The sequence below is a fragment of the Tremella mesenterica genome (genome assembly GCF_000271645.1).
Source record: "Tremella mesenterica DSM 1558 unplaced genomic scaffold TREMEscaffold_1, whole genome shotgun sequence".
Taxonomy (NCBI): Eukaryota; Fungi; Basidiomycota; class Tremellomycetes; order Tremellales; family Tremellaceae; genus Tremella; species Tremella mesenterica.
Window position 1 is genome coordinate 473,931 of NW_006711225.1, and position 19,688 is coordinate 493,618.

At 44.8% G+C, this 19,688-nt stretch overlaps 5 protein-coding genes across 5 annotated transcripts in view; 3 read left to right on the plus strand and 2 right to left on the minus strand.

Moving 5' to 3' along the window:
• TREMEDRAFT_58152 (uncharacterized protein) overlaps window positions 1-7,666 on the minus strand; it is a gene marked incomplete at both ends in the record, with an annotated part of 10,192 nt that extends 2,526 nt beyond the window's left edge. Inside the window, 17 exons of the mRNA XM_007001098.1 lie at window positions 90-205; window positions 487-855; window positions 991-1,122; window positions 1,228-1,427; window positions 1,466-1,539; window positions 1,617-1,701; window positions 1,730-1,908; window positions 2,211-2,607; window positions 2,877-4,325; window positions 4,369-4,668; window positions 4,714-5,306; window positions 5,368-5,710; window positions 5,752-5,908; window positions 6,276-6,650; window positions 6,887-6,984; window positions 7,038-7,115; window positions 7,415-7,666. Of these exons, the coding sequence (XP_007001160.1) occupies window positions 90-205; window positions 487-855; window positions 991-1,122; window positions 1,228-1,427; window positions 1,466-1,539; window positions 1,617-1,701; window positions 1,730-1,908; window positions 2,211-2,607; window positions 2,877-4,325; window positions 4,369-4,668; window positions 4,714-5,306; window positions 5,368-5,710; window positions 5,752-5,908; window positions 6,276-6,650; window positions 6,887-6,984; window positions 7,038-7,115; window positions 7,415-7,666 (5,197 nt within the window). The remainder of the gene's footprint in view (window positions 1-89; window positions 206-486; window positions 856-990; window positions 1,123-1,227; window positions 1,428-1,465; window positions 1,540-1,616; window positions 1,702-1,729; window positions 1,909-2,210; window positions 2,608-2,876; window positions 4,326-4,368; window positions 4,669-4,713; window positions 5,307-5,367; window positions 5,711-5,751; window positions 5,909-6,275; window positions 6,651-6,886; window positions 6,985-7,037; window positions 7,116-7,414) is intronic.
• A 524-nt stretch (window positions 7,667-8,190) lies between these two features.
• Window positions 8,191-10,566, plus strand: TREMEDRAFT_25255 (uncharacterized protein; the record flags this gene model as incomplete). Its single annotated transcript, XM_007000545.1, has 4 exons — window positions 8,191-8,373; window positions 8,566-9,261; window positions 9,573-10,166; window positions 10,501-10,566. The coding sequence occupies 4 exons, from the start codon at window positions 8,191-8,193 to the stop codon at window positions 10,564-10,566; spliced, it is 1,539 nt and encodes a 512-aa protein (XP_007000607.1).
• A 71-nt stretch (window positions 10,567-10,637) lies between these two features.
• Window positions 10,638-12,196, minus strand: TREMEDRAFT_66672 (uncharacterized protein; the record flags this gene model as incomplete). Its single annotated transcript, XM_007001800.1, has 5 exons — window positions 10,638-10,653; window positions 11,038-11,191; window positions 11,327-11,625; window positions 11,692-11,948; window positions 12,170-12,196. 5 exons carry the CDS (start codon window positions 12,194-12,196, stop codon window positions 10,638-10,640), a joined length of 753 nt encoding a protein of 250 aa, XP_007001862.1.
• Window positions 12,197-12,584: 388 nt separating this feature from the next.
• On the plus strand, window positions 12,585-13,871 carry TREMEDRAFT_58155 (uncharacterized protein; the record flags this gene model as incomplete). The annotated part of the gene is made up of 1 exon (XM_007001099.1): window positions 12,585-13,871. One exon carries the CDS (start codon window positions 12,585-12,587, stop codon window positions 13,869-13,871), a length of 1,287 nt encoding a protein of 428 aa, XP_007001161.1.
• A 472-nt stretch (window positions 13,872-14,343) lies between these two features.
• On the plus strand, window positions 14,344-17,096 carry TREMEDRAFT_58156 (uncharacterized protein; the record flags this gene model as incomplete). Its single annotated transcript, XM_007001100.1, has 5 exons — window positions 14,344-14,670; window positions 15,304-16,084; window positions 16,130-16,299; window positions 16,405-16,695; window positions 16,905-17,096. 5 exons carry the CDS (start codon window positions 14,344-14,346, stop codon window positions 17,094-17,096), a joined length of 1,761 nt encoding a protein of 586 aa, XP_007001162.1.
• Between the last annotated feature and the right edge of the window lie 2,592 nt (window positions 17,097-19,688).

Below are 19,688 nucleotides of genomic sequence, written 5' to 3' on the forward strand. Positions count from 1 at the left end.
TTAGAGTGGGAAGGCGTAGGTCGCTTAAGCGACGGGGAAACCTTGGAGAGGTTCAGCTTGGTCATCGGTCTTCGATCTAAAAAGCTCACCTCGTACGAGAAGAGCAGGATTGCGATCGTCGAAAGACGAGGTGGAATGATCTCCTCTTATCTGATCCTCTTGAGCAGCAACCAGGAAATCTTGGAGAAGTTTAATCTCTCTTCCACTTGAATTCTGTCGCTACCGAAAGGACCATCTGGTGGTGAGCAGATTCTTACTCCAGCCCCAAGTGACCCCTCTCGCGTTTCGCTTCAACAACGATCGCATTGTCAGGGATGGAGTACACAGAGCATGGCTTGAGTGTTGAAAGCAGAGCAGCACTCAGTTCACTATTGGACGCTTGGCTGTATGACAAGAGCATTTTGTAATTTATTGTGGCGAGAGAGGTGTAGGTGTGTGTGTGTTGGGGGGTTGGGGGGGGGGGCTTGGAGGGAGGGGGACACTCACTGAGGTCTGACAGAGAACCAAGAAAAAGCAGCAGTGAACAACCTATCCCTAAACCTTAATTCCAAAAGCGCTTCCATCTTACTACTAGCAAGCATCTGAAACCCAAACAACAATAACGAAAACCTGACTTCTCTAGCAAGTGGATGAGTGCTCATTTTCTTATGAGCACCAAGAGATCTCATCATCAAACGAATGAGAGAGACCATTATACCTGGTTGACGGTATTTAATAGCTTGGAATTGACTAGATAACACTTGAATGAGTAGAAGATGTGGTCGGAGAAGTTTACGAGCTTTGGCAAGTTCTAAATCCAAGACTTTCTTTTCCGAAGGTGCATATTGGATTTGTTTCTCAAAAGGGTCGGTGTAGCTGATCATTAGTATGTCACATTTGAGACCCGAGTTGAAGACAGTGGATGACTGATTTGAAGTAGAAAGGTGGAAATTTGTATGGAGCCGGATAATGTTGCTCATGGAGTGAAGATTGGAGCAAGACTATGTGAACGAGAGCGCGGCTGATGGTGGTGGTGGTGGTGGTGGTGGTGGTGGTGGTGGTGGTGGTGGTGGTGGTGGTGGTGGTGTGGTGGTAAAAAGGTGGTTTGGAGATAAGGGCAGGTCCATAGAAGTGAGGAAATGGCTGATGGTAGTGAAGGTACAATGGGGACCACACCAAACCAACGTTGATGACAAAGATAGTTGATGATATCTGCATAGAGGACAAGAAAAGAAAGACACGACTCACTTCATGGAAGTACTGAACATTCCTTTCCCAGCCCTCACAGTCTCTATCCATCCCGCAGCGATTTCCCCAATAACAGCCACTTCAGCTTCTGGTCTTTGTCGAAGTAACCAAGTCCAAGCGTCCACTCCGGCGGCGATGGCAAGTGGTGTGAAAGCTGTCATGGGAAGTTCGACGAGATAATGGATGATATCACTATCGATCTGTTTTGTCAACTATCAATTCTCGGGTTCCCATTCACTGGTTGAACCACTTCGACCGTCCATCTCTGATATCTCTGATCACTGAATGAACCATTCCGAACTTTCTCCAGAGCTGAAAGGTCCGTCCGGTCCGTACTGTACCTACTGTAGTACGAAGCTCTGATTAGAGTGCCGACGGAATGTACTGACTAGCCGTTTCCAAGGCTTTGGAGCCATGGTGATGTATCGGAAGTATCTCGTCGGTGAAGCAGAGAACAAGATGTGGCCCATCATACTATGTGTGAATGAGGAACACCACTCACTTTAGGCGAAGCTGTCAAGACAGAAGCTGCACGTAGAAGTATTCGTCTGACTTCAGGGACGGAAAAAGGTTGTTGTTTATTACGTATGTTGGTTACCGCTTGAGCCATCTGAGATTTGAACGCTAAAAGTTCTTCTTCGGACGAATGAAGAGGGGCGTCTTTCTGTAGGTTCTTCAGGCCTTGAAAACATCAGCCATGTTTCTACGTTTTTTCTCCAGAAGACATAATTTGCACAACCGTCGACGGACCAAGATCCATCGTCTTTGGACGAACGGGAACAGTACGATTCCACCAGCCAGGTGATAACGAACAAGGGAGCTCACAATCGAAGATAAGGAGAATCGAATGAAGAGTATGAAGCCAAAGAAGGGTAGTAGGTGGGTATAAGTCCTGTCATGTAGATGCGATAGAGTGTTGAAGAATGTGACAAAGAGTGCAAGAAAGAAAAGAGTGAAAAGTAAGAAACTTAAGGATAACTCACCTTGCTCAACAACATGTCTAACCCCACTTAATTCCCCAACAAAATAATTCTTAGCGGCATATTGACTAGCGACCAAATTCGAACAATCACCAGGCCATCCTCCAATATTAGGCATCAACATTTCTTGTCTATCCAATTTGGAAATAACTTTGGAGAAATGTAATGCTAATCCAGCTCCCATTTCAACACTATCAATCAGTAAAACATCTCTTGATTCGGAGAGATAAGATTGAAGTGTTGATTGAACTTCTATAGGTGCGCGAGAAATAGCGAGGGTGAGCCAAGATTTAGCGACTGTATGTAATTGTGTAACGATTTCGTTTCTGACTGAATAATCTTCAGTTAGTTGAAGTGTCAAGTCTAATTTGTCGGAATGAAATTCGTATACCGGAGAATACTATTTATCAGCTTAAACCTTCTACTTTACTTATCTCAGATCTTCCTTCTCCCGAACATGTTTTATCTCCTGACGCAATTGGCTCATGTAGAAGAACCGTCACATTTGTGTACGTAGTATCATCTCTACTCGAGATGACTGGAAAGATGAGGTAGATCACTTTGTTGGTCGCTTACAGCCACGAGATAGATGAGAAGGAAACCCAGCAAGAGAATTTTTAGAGAAAAGGTCCAGAAAGTTGTGAAGGATGAAAATATAGCGAAACTCACCTCGTCGGTATATTGCAACTCACAACTCCTTCTCATCAAAGTAAGGATTTCCAACAAAGTCCAAACCACTTTCTTATCGCACATCAAAGCTGAAAAAGTTTCCAAAACACCTCTAGCATATTTCAAAGCCATCTCCCTTACTTTCCTAAACCTATGTGTGCAAGCTTTTAAAATCTCACAAACTTCATCCGAAACGATATGAGGTAAAGAATGAAGTACCACTTGTTTACTCAATTGTTTTAAAAAGTTTGAAATTATTTTATTACCCGAAGCCTCCAACGGAGAATGTAATAAACTATTATTGACACTTTCGTTTGAAAAATATTGTAATAAAACCGAAGGTCGATATCTTAAAGTACGAAGATTTTCGAGATCGTATATAGCCATCAAGAATGTCATTTGTGGTACTGACATTGATCTTATATGATGTGAATGTCGTTGTGGTAGATAATCAGGTAAGATTGAACGTTGATATTGTTGAATGGATTGAGCGAAATCTTTCCGAATGACAGAATTATATTCTAATTCCGAAGCTACATAATCCGTCATTGATTCCAATAATAAAGCAGGAGATTTTTCAGCTATTATATTCAAAGCATTTTGTTCGTGATCTGAAAGTTTTTTATGTTTCCAAGATGATATATTGAATGCTACGCATAAAAACCATAGGTTCCTGAAATGTGAGACTAATTCTGGAGAAGGTGATTTTGATGGATTATAATTTGAATGAGAGAGTAGAGAAGATATAGGAATGAGTAATGCCGCAAGCCAAGATTTCATATCGGATACTCTGGCTTCGCTATCTTCTTTCAAATGTGCCAATTTTTCTTTATCTCGAGTATCGAAACCGTATGGAGCCATGGCGATCATTTGAGTTTGAGTTCCCTTGTCGGCAAAAAGAGTGAGTAATTCGACTAGATATCCATCGGCACAATCAAGACGTTCAGACATGCCTTTGGCGAGCGTGGTTTGAGCGGCTAATACAGCATTGGAAGCCATACGAGGATCTTCAGGATGAGCCGAACGTGAAATTTGAGAGAAAGCTCGATAAACATCGACAAGATCGGAATTGTTACTGGCAAGAGCTAGAGGTACTAGACTGATAGCTATAGTAGCTTCGATGATGAAATCAACTCCTCGTAATCGTTGCAATAACATTGATATGCTAAGATGAATGATATCGTCTCTTCCGATGTCTAATGCTAGACGTGAAACCACTTGTACGGCAGTGACAGCGACCAAACGACGTTGTTCTTCGGTTCTTTTGACGGAAGCATCGGATTTCACGGTGGCTCTGTCGGTGGTGTCGGTTCGAGAAGAAGGACTGGTACGATGAGGTATAGACGATCCCAGCAATTGGCCTGGAGCGATGCTCGATCCTCCTCCATGAGTCAAAAGATTTAAGAGAGAGTACAAGGTTGACGAAATTAGGTCATCATTCGGAGCAGACTGAAGTCAGTGATTTCGAAAGTGGAAGTTTGGACTGACTTACCTGAATACAAATAGCCAAACACTGAGAGGCGGCCATAACGGCAGGGGGTACTTCAGTCTTGAAAGCCGCCATCTCACCTTCGAAAGCCGGTAAAGGACTGGTGAGTAGTCGTCGAATATGATGTGCCATTCCAGCTCCAAGAGAAGGTTCGTTCCTCACCAAGATGGAAGTACAGATGAAAGCCGCTTCGAGAATTTTGGAATCTCCCACTGTGCTATTTTCCGATAATAACAACTTCAATCGAGCAAGTTGAGCCTCATCTTTTTGTTTCTCATGCAGGTTGAAGAAATTCAGTAAATGCTACATGCTCAGCTGATTTCATGGTGGGTTGAGGAGAAAACTTACCAAGACTGAAACTCGTAAATCAATCTCTTCGTCATGTTCCACGCCACCCATATTGAAAACACTATTCCGACGAGTTATCCCTGTACCTTCCCCAACACCCATAAGTTCACTCCACCATCTCATGGCCATAGCTTTAGCATTTCCCAAAGTTTCCTCGCCATATTCACTCGCAGAGAGACGATAAGCATCTTGGTTGATCTCTTCCCTGATCAGACTTTCAATCTGTTGACTCAAAACGGGTGATTTTCCAGCGGAATGCGCGAGGTTTTGGATCTCTATCTGTCGAGCGAAATCGTGCTGATGAGGTGTCGTAAGAGGTAATAGAGCAGTAGCTAAGAAAATCCCCATAATCTCAGAAATGAGAAGAACCACAGCTCCTGGAGTTTGGGGATGAGGTGGTGTGAACGGTGAAAGACGGTATTCAGCAGGAGTGTTGGGATTAGAACCGTATCTCAACAACTTTACAAGATTGGCAGGTCCCGCAATTAACAGTGTTTTGTCCATCAAAGTGGGGAGTAGCTGGGTTGGGATACCGGGTAGAGGACATCGAGAGAGGACCGAATGAATGGAAGTGAGGAGAACCAGGGGGAAAGCTACTCATCAACATCTCTTCTATGTTGAGGTGTTTTTTTGCGATTAAGAATTCACACTCACTATGTGGTCCATCCGCTTTCATCATCTCTCCGATAGTATCGAGTAAATCGACCAAGATCTGAATAACATCTTGACGAAGATAATCCACTCCCCATCCTACCCAAAATACGGCACCAAGTAGACTTTCACACAGTTGAGCCTGAGCGGAGGTTCCCAGAGATGTGACAATTGTCCTACCTGCAGAAGAAGAGGGAGAATCAGTCTTGCAAGATTTGTTATGTGCCAAAAGCCCATCCAATAAGGTTCTCAACTTGGGCAGAGAGGAAGACAAATAAGGAGAGTTGAGAGGGAGAGAAGATACGTAGTGGGCGTAAGAGATAGAACGGTTTATCTCGAATTCAGACTTGATGTTAGTTATTGAGTTTTTGTGATGAGGAGACTCACCCATTCTTCTTCTACTTGTTGTATGGTTGGTGATTGTGGAAGACCTTTTAGTAAGATGGAGATGGATTCTTGAGAGTTATCAGATGTGGATGTCGGATATTTGGCGAGGTTTGAAGCAAGAGAAGTGAGGATATGGAGATGAAGAGGTTCGTCAAGACTGCGAGTGAGCCGGTGTGGTCTGCCAATGGTCTTTTCTAAGCTTACCTGTCCATGTTGGTCGTCCACCTGCGTCTGAGGCTGTTGGATGGAGAGAGAAAGGGCAAAGGTAGAGTAGAGGAATGGTGCTGAGTTGGATGTTGTACAGTGGGCGTGGAGGTTGGGGAGTGAAATGTGATTGTGTTGTGGTTGTGGCGCAATTCCCTCTTCAACAACAAACGTTGAGTAGTATATGCGAAACGGCGGTCTCTCGTGGCTAAGCTTCCAGATCCATGACCAACTCAAGACGTGAATTCGCTTTAGCTAAGTTAGAACAGCCTAAAACTATTCTGTAGCAGACAAAGTATAGAGCCATTCATTACAATCACTCAAGTATAGGTCTTGGCGGCAAACTCGCCAAACCCCTCCGTTGACTCTCACTTGAGATCTGTCTCCCAGATCCTCCTTCAGCAGTTTTCGTCGATACCTCAACCTTTTCACGATCCCTCTCTGCCAGCTCCACCTCCATCTCCCTCTCCAATTCCTCTGCAGCCTTAGCCGCCGCATCCGATCCAAGATTCTCTTCGACATCCACACCATCCCCATCTGCCATGGTGGGTGAACTAAGTGTTTCTAGGTTCGACATCCTGGGAGATGAAGGTCCAGAAGTGATTCTTTGACCAGGGACGTATGTCTCATCTTGAGGTTTATGACGGGCCATGGTAGCTAATTTCGCTTCCATAGCTGCTATCTGTGCCGCGGCGCTGTATCGTCAGTCAACGTCCATTCTTTTTCAGTCACAGCCTAACGAGATTACATGACAAAACCCCCCCTCCTCCGTCGCCGATGTAGTGTATAATTGACTGGGGACATTCAAAGACTTATCGATACAAAAAGTACGCCAACCAAAGAGTTCATTAAAACAAGAGAAGCGTACCGGAAAGTGTAAGCGAAAATGCAAGTGGTAAGGGGAAAAGGGAAGAGAATAAGCATGACCCACCTTTGAGGTTTCTTGGAAGCTTTGAGTAACGACAAAGTGGTAGTTTTCGGTGGATCACGACGACCTTTATGAAGTGAAGGCATATCAGTAGGTGGAGCCTCAGAGTTAACATCACGGCTTTATGTATGTTTTGATTCGTTTTTTGACTCACCGAGTTAGCAGGGGTTACTACTAAATTTCTACCACGGAGTAAACGATTATGAAGCTTTATCATAGCTTTTAAAGCGTCCTATTGTCAGCTCGAGCCAAATCTCCCCTTTTGCCTGCTGAGAACCACGACATTGTACTTTTTTCACACAACTTGTAATGGTATCTGACGAATGACATCTCCATCCCTATCTCGCCCATTGTAGTTACAACATACTTGCCTCTCTAACATCCATCAAGCGATGAATGAGTCTTATAAAACCTCCATTCATTCATTTCTATATCCCTCCAACATCTTCTGCATACCCGATGACTCTCGAATGAAACACCAGATATGGAAGAGAATGAAAGAGGAAGGAAGTGGAGAATGACTCAACTCACGTCTTTATCCGAATACTCGACAAAAGCATATCCTCTAGGTTTACCTTTCAAAGGTCCATTCCTATGGAATATAAAATCCAGTTTAGTGACTTTCCCATACTTTCCTAATATCTGGATGAGAGTGTATTCGTCCACTGTCGGAGCTAAGTTACCCACGTAGAGTCTATCGGGTTTACCGGATGGTGGGAGTGGGGTAGAAGTATGTGAGGAGGAAGGACCTGCTCGAGAGAGGGATGAGGGGGAGGGTTGCATATGACAGTAAAGTATCCTAAGATTTGACTTGTGGTTGCTTCATGACATGCTTCGTTGCACTTCTTACTGTGGGTGGGAGGGGGGTGAATGACGTGGGATTTTATGATGGTGTCGTGGGGCCCCGCTGCAGATGAAGACATGGGTAAGCTGGAAACTAGTGTTATGGCTATATTCTGGGGGTTGTGTATGTATCCCCAGTAATCCTTGGATCCTTGGTGATACAATACCATCTAAGATGCCTGCCTAGGTTGTGAAGTGTGAATGAACTTGGTGTTGTTGTTGTAAGAGGCTGTTGCAATGGGTTCAACCCCCACTTTGCCCCACTCTACTAGACGAGTCGAAAGTCCCTCTCCAACAATCCACAATCCTCCCCATTCTCTCTTGATCTCTTTGCCCCTTATCTTCAATCAAACCAACGCAGACCCTCTCTTTCGTCGTCCTAGATGGTATAGAGAAACACAATATCATTGAAAGTACGGTGCAGAGTTCTCCACACCCAAAGAAATATCCGATAAAGTTGAACCATGTCACGTCTACCTCTGGTCCGATTACTCCCTCATGCCGGTGTATATCGTTATGGTACTCCAACCACCTCTCCTTCCGCTGCAATTTTACGTCTGGCGGATAAAGGTTGGACCATCTCACAGGCTCCGAAAGAGGGATGGGCTGTTGTTGGAGATACGGATGGAAGAAAGTTAGCTGTTGAGGTTGGTTTTTCCATCATCTCGGCATATCAACCACTTTCATTTCCTTCTTACCTTTTCGATCTTTCTAGAGATCCAGAAATATCAATTACTTTATACTATCGTGTGACTTGAAGTTTCACTCTCCGAGTTCTCTCAATCCAAGCTCAAGCTAAGGGCGAAAGTCACTGTACTCGTACAAAGCTAAATCTTCAGACCCTTCTAAGTCGTCATCGTATATCTCCCAATCCTCCACCCGGCGCATTCCCTTATCTAACTGAAACATCTCAAACAATCCGTCATCTAGCTTTCGCACGTCCACCACCTTCAGGAGAATTCATAGATTTCACAGCTCGTTACGGTGCATTACAAGAAGAAGATCGTTTAACATTCCGAGATCAATTAAAAAAGTATGGTTCTTCGAAAGAAATAGAAAACGTTTCAAAAACTCTTGGTATTTCTCATTTACTTGATCTTCCTGGAGTTTCATTATCTTCCGGTCAAACTAGAAGAGCGAGGATCGCCTCTGCTTTATTGACCAAACCTGGTTTATTATTACTTGAAGATCCTATGGCTGGATTGGATGTGAGTTCTAGAGAAGAGGTCAGTAAAGTTTTAGGAGATTTGAATGAGAGGATGAGAATTGTTTTGGTTTTGAAGGATAAAGAAGGTGGGATGCCAGATTGGGTGAGTGATGTGGTTGAGGTCAAAAATGGAAATGTATGGATTGGGAAAAGGGAAGAATGGGAAGAGAGAAGAAGTGTAAAACATGAGAGTAAAGTGGAGGAGATACAGGAAAAGGTTGTGGAGTTGAAAGACGAAAGGGTGGAGTTGGACAAGAGGAAAGAGGAGGGAGAGACGATTGTCAAATTGGAGAATGTTTCTGTTTCTTATGGTCAAGGTAGTAGACCTGTACGTTCTTCTTCTTCCTTCTTCTTCTTCATTTTCTTCTTCTTTTTCTTCTACTTCTACTTCTTAACCTTCTTCTCTTTTTACTGTCATCCCCATTCATATAAATCTGAATTACTCCTCTCTATTTATCTCCTTGTACGTCTCTTTCTTTGCTCGTCACCATCATTCCTCCAACGCACCAGCGACGAATATCGGGAAGGGAAAGGTTTGAATGAAACATGAGACAACACGAGTGGATCAATCCTCACCCATTCTTAATCAGACTGAGAGGAACAAAACTGACAAAACGAAACATCATCTAACTTTCATAGGTACTTAAAAACATTTCATGGGAAATAAAAAAAGGTGAAAAATGGCATCTTCAAGGACCTAACGGATCCGGTAAAACGACACTTTTATCAATAATACTAGGACATCATCCTCTTTCTTTCTCAATCCCTTCAACTTCATTAATATTATTTTCGAAACCACGTCGTTCCATCCCAACTCCAATATTAAAAACAATGATAGGTCATACAAGTCCAGAAATTTATTCTTCTTTTCCTAGAGGAATGGGATTAACAGCATTAGAAGTTATAGGTACTGGTTTCGAAGGTATTTTCTCAAGACGTAATTTATCTTTTAAACAAAAGAAAAGGATATTAGATTTATTACAAGGTTTTCAAGATTTATTAGGTGACAAAAAGGAAGAATTGGGTGATAAATTATTTACGAGATTTACTAATCCACAACAATCTTTATTATTGTTATTAAGAGCTATTGTTGGTAAACCTGATTTAATCATTTTGGATGAACCTGCTCAAGGTATGGATGAGGTTTTATGGGAAAGATGTTGTGAATTGTTATTTCAAGAATGGAAGGAAAATGAACAATCTGTGATTGTTGTTAGTCATTATGAAGATGAAGTGAGTGAAAGAGTAATTTCCCCTTCCCTCTCTCCCCAAGCGAGATCTTTTAGCTTTTTGCTCTTTCATTATTAATTCCATTCGAGATCCTCATCTTGTAACCTTGGTCGATATACTCTCATCTATCGGCAGAGAAAAACAAAGATATGGAATTTGATCTTGACTGAGGATTCTTGTTCTATGCTCGAACACGAGTTTTTCTTTTGAATCACCCGTCATGCTGGAAAATTACCTCGGGGTGAGAGTGTCCGTACTAGTGGTCCAGTGTCGTTTGAATGTGGGAATGGGATAGAGTCTGGGGAGAAAGTAAAACGTTGGAAGAAGCTAATGACAGGTACCATGGAAAAAAGGACGAGGAAGGGTGATCAGGTTAGATCAAGGAGAAGCTATTATCGAGTAACACGAATATCACTGTATATCATTTTAAAAACTTACAATCTTTAAATTCGTATTAGCATGGATGATTCTTTATCAATCTGCATATCTGCTATACGCCCAAAAGCGTCAATATTCAAGGGATAAAAAGAATAAACGCTCGCCGGGGGAAGGAAACGCCATGACAACATTGAGATCATGACCCACTGGCATACAAGGCGAATTCGTCTCTCGCTCCGGACGATTGTGAGAGGGTTTTATCACCTTCAGCGGACTGTTATCAGTCTCAAATTATATCTTCTTTTGACCGCTCTCCCGATAGTCCCCCCTCCTAAATGGGATGAGTGAACCAGATACACCTTTCGAGCCGTGTCGCTGTTCACGTCACTGTCCAAATCCGATACAATGAGGTGGACGATAGACTGTGAAACATCTTGCGGTGGGGATTTTTCAACGAGGAAGCCGGGGTGAAAGCAAAGGAAGGGCAGATAGTGACGACCCAGGGAGACAACTCACAAACCATATTCTTCTCAATCTGCAATTGGCATATACTCTGACATATGAAACACTTGCTAATTTCCCACTTGGAAGTTGTGTTTCTTCCTTACTGGTCCTCATTCCTCCTAGCCCACTTTCTTCATCATCATCGTCTTCTTCTTCTTCTTGCTCATCTTCTTCATCCTCCTCTTCAATATCTGCGACTTGCCTTTTCGTATATCGTTCTTCATTCCCAACCTTCATTCTTTTGGTGTGACGTTCCATCCCATTCCCTGCCTCTATTGAACTGTTGGTCCTGGGTAAAGTTTGAAACAACCCCAAAAGCAAGTTCAAATCCAAAACCATCTCTGTCCAAGGCGTCAACATAGTCCTTCCTCCCACCGGTAACTTCAATGGTAACTGTATCATCGGAATCCTTCTCTCTGAATAAACCTTTGGATCTTTCTGAAAACTCGATATCCTTACAACCCCCTCTAATCCTTTAGTATCCACCAAGCCTATTTCAAAACAAACATGTCTTTTCCCAAGAGGACGAAATTGGAAAGTGATGAAAGGTAATTCGATACCTAATGGTTTTATACGATTCCTTCTCGATTCTTTTCTGGCCGAAGAAGACTTTCTAGATTGAGAGTTAAAGTTTTGAGAGTTGAACTGGGTAAAAGAGGTTTTGGAAGAACCAGATTGTATGTAGGTTTTATTGAGAGTTGGACTTTGGATATGTATCACTGGTTCGGATAATGTACCAGGTGTAGGATGACGTGGTACGTGATGATATTTTGATCGTGAAGAGGTGGAAGAGTCAGGGAGGAGAGTTATAAATGATTCTTTCGGATGTAAGGGGGAAAGATGGGTGAAGAATGTTGTCAAGGGGGGTTGGGAGGTGGAAGAGAATAAAGAGAGGAGGGGAGGCTGAGAAAGTTAGTGCTTCGTGCGAGATTAGTCCGAGGTGAGGAGTATGTGAGTATCAAAAGAAAGAAAGAAGGAGACGGGGGAGACGGAGGAAGGAAAGAAGACAGGGGAGGAGATGAGTTACTAGTAATTGGTATAGCACCTAAAGGGCAGAAAAGCGGGAGGAAGAGGGGTAAGCAAGTGGAAGAAAGACTGGAAATGAAAACAAGTAGAAAGCTCACTTGTATGGTACCGGATAAAAGAGACATGATGAATGTAGCCCAATGACTTGAGATTGAAGAGATGAAAGGTGAGAAAGAAGGAAAGTGGTGAGTTGTAATGACGATGACGACATAGGTTTCGATGGCGTCGGTCAACTTTCTCTCCTGCCTTCTTCTTCTTTTACTACTACTACTAATATGTACTACTAATCTCAGTCGGATCTCATACGGTGTAGAGTTCTTCCTCTTGATGGTCGGTCAAATATACCATGTACGACTAGGGTATGCGACTTTCCAATCCTCAATCGATTTCAACCTCACTCATCTTGCAACCTTTCCTTCCAGTTCTAACATCTGAATTTACGACCTTCTCTCTTCCATCCGACTACCACTCCCCACGTATCTCAAGATCAGAATGAATAACCCCAGACCCAAGATGACGGAAGACCATTCCACTGTCAAACCCAGTACCTCTTCTTTCGGGTCTTATGGCTTTAGTGACCGAGGAAAAGCTTTCGAGAAGATGAAAAATACTGTCGATTGGTCGTCTTTTGGCAACAATATTCCAAAGCAGGTTCAGCCTCCAGCAGATCCTCAAAAATTGACAAAGGCCGATTTCGATAGATTTATCAAAGCATTTATTGAGGCTTCTACTGCGAACTCGGAGTTGGTCACAGACCCGGTCACCTCTTCCAACTTCGTTTCTCCCATGACTACTCTCACCCCTACTGAATCCAATCGAGAGTCCAGTGTCGATATGCCCGATGAAGATATCAATCAGTTCATGAGTGATGTAATGTCAATTCCAGTTGATTCGCCTACCACCGGAACTGTGCCCCTTGATATCAATCAGGCTTCTGGAGGGAATAGGGTCAGTCTTGCGATAACTCGCCCTTTGGCCGAACGAAGGGGTCATTCGCCACTCTTCATTTCCAAACACCAACTGAACTCGACACACAAATCTTCGTTGTGTGTTTCTCGACCAGACTCACTCAAGGGAAGGAGTCATAGAATGGAACCATATCCTTCTACAAGTACTCGTCGACAAGAGAAAGAACATCGGAATGGACACAGTGATTTGGGCGAAGAGGATCTCAACCATTCCACTCCTGATGATTCACATATCGACAACCCAGTCGCTCCCGAAAGTAATTCCCAGACACAACCTACCAAACCTAAACGTGCACATATGTTCGACGTGGACCCAATCACCGGTTCATTAACATCCACTAAGTTCAACGAGCGCCGATGGTATCGGGCTCACCGAAGACAAATCATGAACTGGCGAGCTGAGAATAGCGCTCCGATGATCTGGCCTTGGAAATGGTGGAATACCTTGACTGTTTCGGAGAAAGAAGGATGGCAAGTCGAAATGAAAGTCATCCGAGAACGAGCAAGAGATGTCTGGATTAAAGAGGTAGTGGAAAGAACCGTATTTGAACAAACGGCAAAAGCTGAGGGAATAGCGAAACAACGAAAACTGTCAACTTCCGAAATCGAAAGTATCACTTATGAGACACTCGAGGATCATGGTATGGGAGAATTGTTCACTGCTGATTGTTTTTTGGGGGCTTTGGGTCGTGAACAGAAGAATGTGCGAAGTGATAGATTATGGATAGTAGAAGGAGAAAGTTCCAATGAAAGAGGGAACAAAGGTAAAGAGGTTGAATATGAGTCATTCATGTCGACTTTGACATTCACAACAGATCCAGCAGACGAGTGACGTAGTTCGGAATTCCAACTTCGATTCGATATTCCAAAGAATGAATGGAAGTGATTTCAAGATTGGTAAAAAGACACATACACGACAACTTTTCATGACGATGATCCTGTGCAGGAGTCTTCCACCGATCATCGGTTGTCAAGTAATGTCATCATAGTCTCACCATCGACGGAGTAGTGACCAAGCCTTCCTAGTAGATTAAAGTGGGCAGTGTCGACAGGATCAAGGGACGAAATCGGCTTTCGAAATATTTACAAATTCATATACGGGTATGACTCCCTGTTAGATCGTTCAGTTTCATTCTCAGCTTGATTAAATCTAGGTGAGTGTAGATGGGAAGGGTACATAAGGGGATAGTTGACGGGTATGTAATATTGAAGTGTTGATCTGTTGACGTTTCTCATTCAGGGTAGCCAGTCGTTTTAGAGAATTAATCACTGAACTTTACGAGCTCGAGCTATTCTTTTTGATCATGAACGTTGGTTCAGCTAGTGACCCAATAGATTTAACACGTGACGAATATGATATCTCACCAATAAAGGTCTTCGATAGTACACGAATGCCTTCAAACCGCTCTTTAGAACCCACCGATGTGCCCTCGACCTCGATACCGTCTCTCACTATCGATGGCCCCGTCGTCGTCCAACCGGTTCGAACGCAAACTATCCATGATCCGCTCCAGCTGGCTTACATTCCTCCCTCCCACATGTACACGAAATCCGATGGCCCTTCGGACCACCCGTACCGGTCGTATGACTTGGCCCTAGATCAAAAGTTGATCCTTCCTCAACAACGTAAGGTGTGTAATACCCAGCAACCTCAAGATAGAGTTAACCCTTATCCTCAATATACCTCCTTCCCCCAGTTTCCGCTGGACCACGAAGTGCGCACCTCTCAACATTACGACAAACATGAGCTCCACCCGTGTCCACAATGCTCCAATTTCCCTCAATATCCTGGGAATCATTTCTCCCTTGAATATCTTGAGAAGAACGGCAATCCAAGCGAGGACAGAGTTGACCATGAATATCTACCAAAACCACGATACTACACCCCTGATCCCTCACAATATTTTCCTCCAAATCATGACGTCCGACAAGTGATGCCCACCTCACAAACCCATAGTATACCCTCTCATCAGAGTTTAAGCCTCTTCGACCATCATGCCACCCCCTCCCCAACAACAACTCTAAATTGTCCAGTTTCAATCCTTTCCTATGGCGTTCCATCACCTGCCTCACAGATGATCCTCGATCGTCCAATTTCGACCAGTGTCACTCTTTTCCCGATTTCACCCTCACCAATCTACAATCCTTCCCTTCAGACTAGATCCCCTATGTTTCCCTCACCAACAATCTTTAGTTATAGGACAAATTGCCAGGCGTGGAGCGAAGTGGGTACAGGGGAGGATGAACTTTGGCTAACAGATCAGAGGGAGGTATTTCCATGGAATTTCAGCATGAGTAATAGGTTCGAGATCAGAAACGGAAAGACCATTCTCAAAGCTGAAATGGCCAGATTACATGTCACTGGGGAACCACCTTCGGCACAAAGTGATATCGATTCGACGGTTACATCAGTCGTCGACATGACATTGCCGCCGTCCGTTTCTGGAGAAATGGTAATCAATCCCACTCATAATCCCGAAGGGTCGGTAGAACGACAATACGGTCTGAACGCGGTCTCCTCATCAGTTCGATATTCTCGTGAAGTGAGAATCAGTCGTGGTATCACCCGCTGGAAGTCGGAACAAGCCAAAGAAGCACTTCATCATCCCTATGCCCGGAGAGGGACGGACGAGGATGTCAGATCTTCCCGGAAGACCATCACACGGGAAAATCTTGGGGATCCAACCATGCATCTCACTCAAAAGGAGAATTGCCAAGATTCGTTCGCTCCGCTCAGTCAAAATAAGTCAACACCCCAGGTCATTCACCAGAATCGTCCGATGACACCTATTACTACATCCCAAACACAATGTTCACCATTTCAGCAGGCTACTGACAATCTCCTAGAACCACTTGAAGAACCACCAAGTGGTTCTACTCCAAAATCACCCCGTACTTCCGGACCGTCTAAGAACATAGGTGATGCTATCATGACGATGTCATGTGATACCTCAAAAGAAGTGACAACCGAGTTACCCGCGAACGACCCCACGATCGTCCTGTCTCACGTTGCTACCCCTTCCACAAACTTGACACGTAATGCTGGTGAGTTGAATCTATCAATGACGTGATCACCACACTCACACGTAGCGTCTTTGTCAAATCCAATTGATCCACCAAATCTTTACCCGGAATTAGAGAACCTACTCAATAATTTACCCTTCGAAATGCGACCAACGACCAGGATGAGTACGATTTTCTCTTCTTTCAGAAGACATCCAGAATCACGTACAAAAAGCCTTAACTCCCCGCTTTTCTATGTGAATCCACATTCACTGATACCAAATCTCACCGAAGAAGGTTTTTTTTCCATAGTGTCACATCACTGGAATCAATTGAAAAAATGGCAAAGGACTCATGTTCAGTACACATTCCATCCCAAAATTTCGGTGGAAGGGCAAATTTGTGACACTGGACCTGCGAGAAGCGCACGGAGAGATCAACGGTCTAACTGGATTAACCAGGTGTACCTTGCTTATGTAGTGAGACAAACTATGGAAGTGGTGGATATAGTGGGAGAAAAGAAGATTTCACAGGAGGGTTTGAAAAAATGTACTTATGTCGAAAAGGAGAAATATGGTTTGGGTCATTTGTTCACACCTGAAGAAGGAATGAAAAGTTTGGATGACGCCCTGAGGAGCTGGACAGCGGGTCAGGTACTTTGGAGTACAAAGTTCAAGCCAAGAAGGGAATGACGACGAAGACGATTGAGAAGGGGATGATCGGGGATGAGTGAGGTGAAAGCTGATTCGCCATGATTTGCCACTCGCCACAAATATTCATGTCTTGACGTATGGGGAAGAAAGGGACGAAGGTACATGAATAGGAGGAAAATCGAGAACACTGAATTTAACTGACGGGGAAGCTGAGAGGATTCGTTTCGGATCACTTCCCGGTCAAGTTCCGCCTATCCACCAATGGTGCCCTGGTCTCGGAAGCTCCATATGACCTTAGACGAGGGGAGGAGAAGAGGGAAAAGACATCCACACGCATCTCCGAAGCGAGTGGCATAATCGACATGAAAGGATGCGGAGGAGAAAACGGTCAACCGGTTTGAAGCTGTGCGTCCAGGTTACCCACCCTATGAAGGTGGGTAAGAAAGTGGAAGAAGATCACAACAAGGAGGGATTTTTGGAACCTAACTTCGCGCACGACATCAAATCTCTTCACGCACGACAAAGTCACGTGATCGGGCGTTAGGCCTGCGAATCCTGAAGAATTAGGCGTGAAACCCACATGGCTCGATCTCTTCTCATACCTCCAACCAATACTGCTTAATTTTGTCACTCTCCAAGACTCACAGGAGACAGGCTGCGGTTCTGAAACCTCGTCCAACCTTCTCAGCACCCCCAATAACCCCATTTCAATACATAGCTGCGAGTATACCCCATAAGGCGGCTGGCAAATCATGGAGAGAAGGGGTGTGTCACGAACTACGTCGCGACACCTCGATTACTCCACCAACAATGACCCTCCTTTGGCCATCAAAACCCCATCACGCCTTAACCTCTTTACTCTACACGTAACTCAGGACTTCTGACACCAAGTACGGCGAAGTTAGACGGAGTTAGGCTAAGTAGGGACAATGGGAGCAGAAGTACGGCGAAGTTAGACGGAGTTAGGCTAAGTAGGGACAATGGGAGCAGAAGTGCGGCGATGTTAGGCGGAGTTAGTCGAAGGAGGAAGAGGATGGCCGAGGGCTCGGGGAAGTTGGACTAAGTGCGTTGAAGTACGTCAAAGCGCGAGAGGGTTGGATGAACGTCTAGGAGGAGTAGATAATATTAGCTGAGAAGATCGCTGAAGTTCTTCAGCGATCCTTGATTGTTGTCAGTAGAGAAAGACAGATAGAGATAGCTATATACAATTCGAGATACATCGCCATCAGTAGAACAAAACCCCAGTTAGAGTAACTACGCCGAAGTACGCCGTAGTTACACTCCTTTCGACGTCTGCGCCCTCTCGGTTGGGTGAGACTTCAACTCAGGAGCATCAAGTTAGCCGAGGTTCGTCGACCGTCGGTCTGCCAGAAGATAGTTGTTCGACGGCCGTGACAGTATCAAGGATCGCTCTTACCGACGACCCGTGCGAACCTCGGAGAAGTACGAAGATTCTATGGAACCAGATAGGAGAGTTACGCGAGGTATGAGTAGGGACGGAGACAGGATGGAGGAGAACGAGAGGAGGGCACTGGAGGAGCTTAGCAGAGCGATGGGGCAGCAGCTTGGAGTGGAGGATAGTGTGGGGGGATCAATTCAAGGAGATGAGTTCGCTCCACCATTACCTTCTAATCCTCCTACACCTTCGGGTAATGCCCTCCCACCTATAGGATCCCCAGTTGGATCGGATCAGACCCCGCGGCCAGAAAACACTGGAAGTACGGCGGACTTGAGAGAAGAAGGTACACAAGGGGTGATATTGGCCTTGATGCAGATGGTGGCGAATATGAACAAAGACATGATGGAAGAGAGAAGGCGTAGGGAGGAGTGGGAGCAGAGAAGAGAAAGGGAGACGGTGGGCGGTATTGCAGAAGGGATATCAGAAGGGGTGAGGTACGCCATGGGACGGCAAACTTCGGCGACCCCAAGCGTAGTTGGCGAATCACGGAAGGGAATAAAACTGCCTAATCCGGACTTCTGGAGAGGAGAGAGGAACAAGTTGACCGCATTTCTGTCGGAATGTGAAATCCATTACGAACTGAACTCTCATCTTTTCCCCAACGACACTAAGAAAGTTTTCTTCATGATCTCTCATTTACGCGAAACACCTCTTCTCGCCGTTCAACCCGATCTTGCTAAACGACCCCTTCCTGACTACCTTGTGGAGTATGATCAATTCGTTAAATATCTCAAGACGAACTTTGGTGACCCGGATGAAGAAGGAACCGCAGCCCGATTGCTTAACGATCTAAGGCAGACTGGGTCAGCTTCGGAGTACTTCTCCGCCTTTCAACGACATGTGGCGATACTCAAGTGGTCTGATGACGGAAACCTGGTTGACCGAGCCAAGAAAGGGTTGAAACCACACCTCCTAGATGAAATTGCTAGACATGGTAAATCTTTTGGGACGGTCAAGGAGTTATTGGAGTTTGTTATTCCCATGGACAACAGGTTGTGGAGAAGGAAAGTGGAGAAGGATTCGGAGAAGAAGAAGGAGACGGGGGTAAAAGAAGTGTTAGTTGTGGATGGCCAGAGGATGGAGAGAAAAGAGGAGAAAAGAGGGGAAGGGAGGCAAACTTCGGCGCAGTCTGCGGTACAAGGGACTATTACGTCAAGGCAGGTCAAGAACATTCCGTCCAATGCCGACGAACTTCGCCGACAATGGCCTAGGCCACCTCCCGATCTGCGGGAGGCAAGGAGGAAGGAAGGGAAGTGTATTGAGTGCGGGGAGAAGGGACATTGGTTGAGGGACTGCCCGGTGAGGGCAGCGAAGGTCAAGGTCGGATGGTTGCCGCCGTGGGGGGAGAAGTTCGGCGAACGTGGTGGAGGATCAGGGGGGGAACGCAGTACCTCTAGGACAGAGGAGGAACTTGAACGCAGTCGGGGGAGATGGGGAGATGGAAGAGGACCAGGGAAAAGAGGAGGACCTGTCGCAGTAGGCGAGGCTCGGCGGGTCCGCCATATTCTCTCGGCCACCATTCCCAAACCTATAA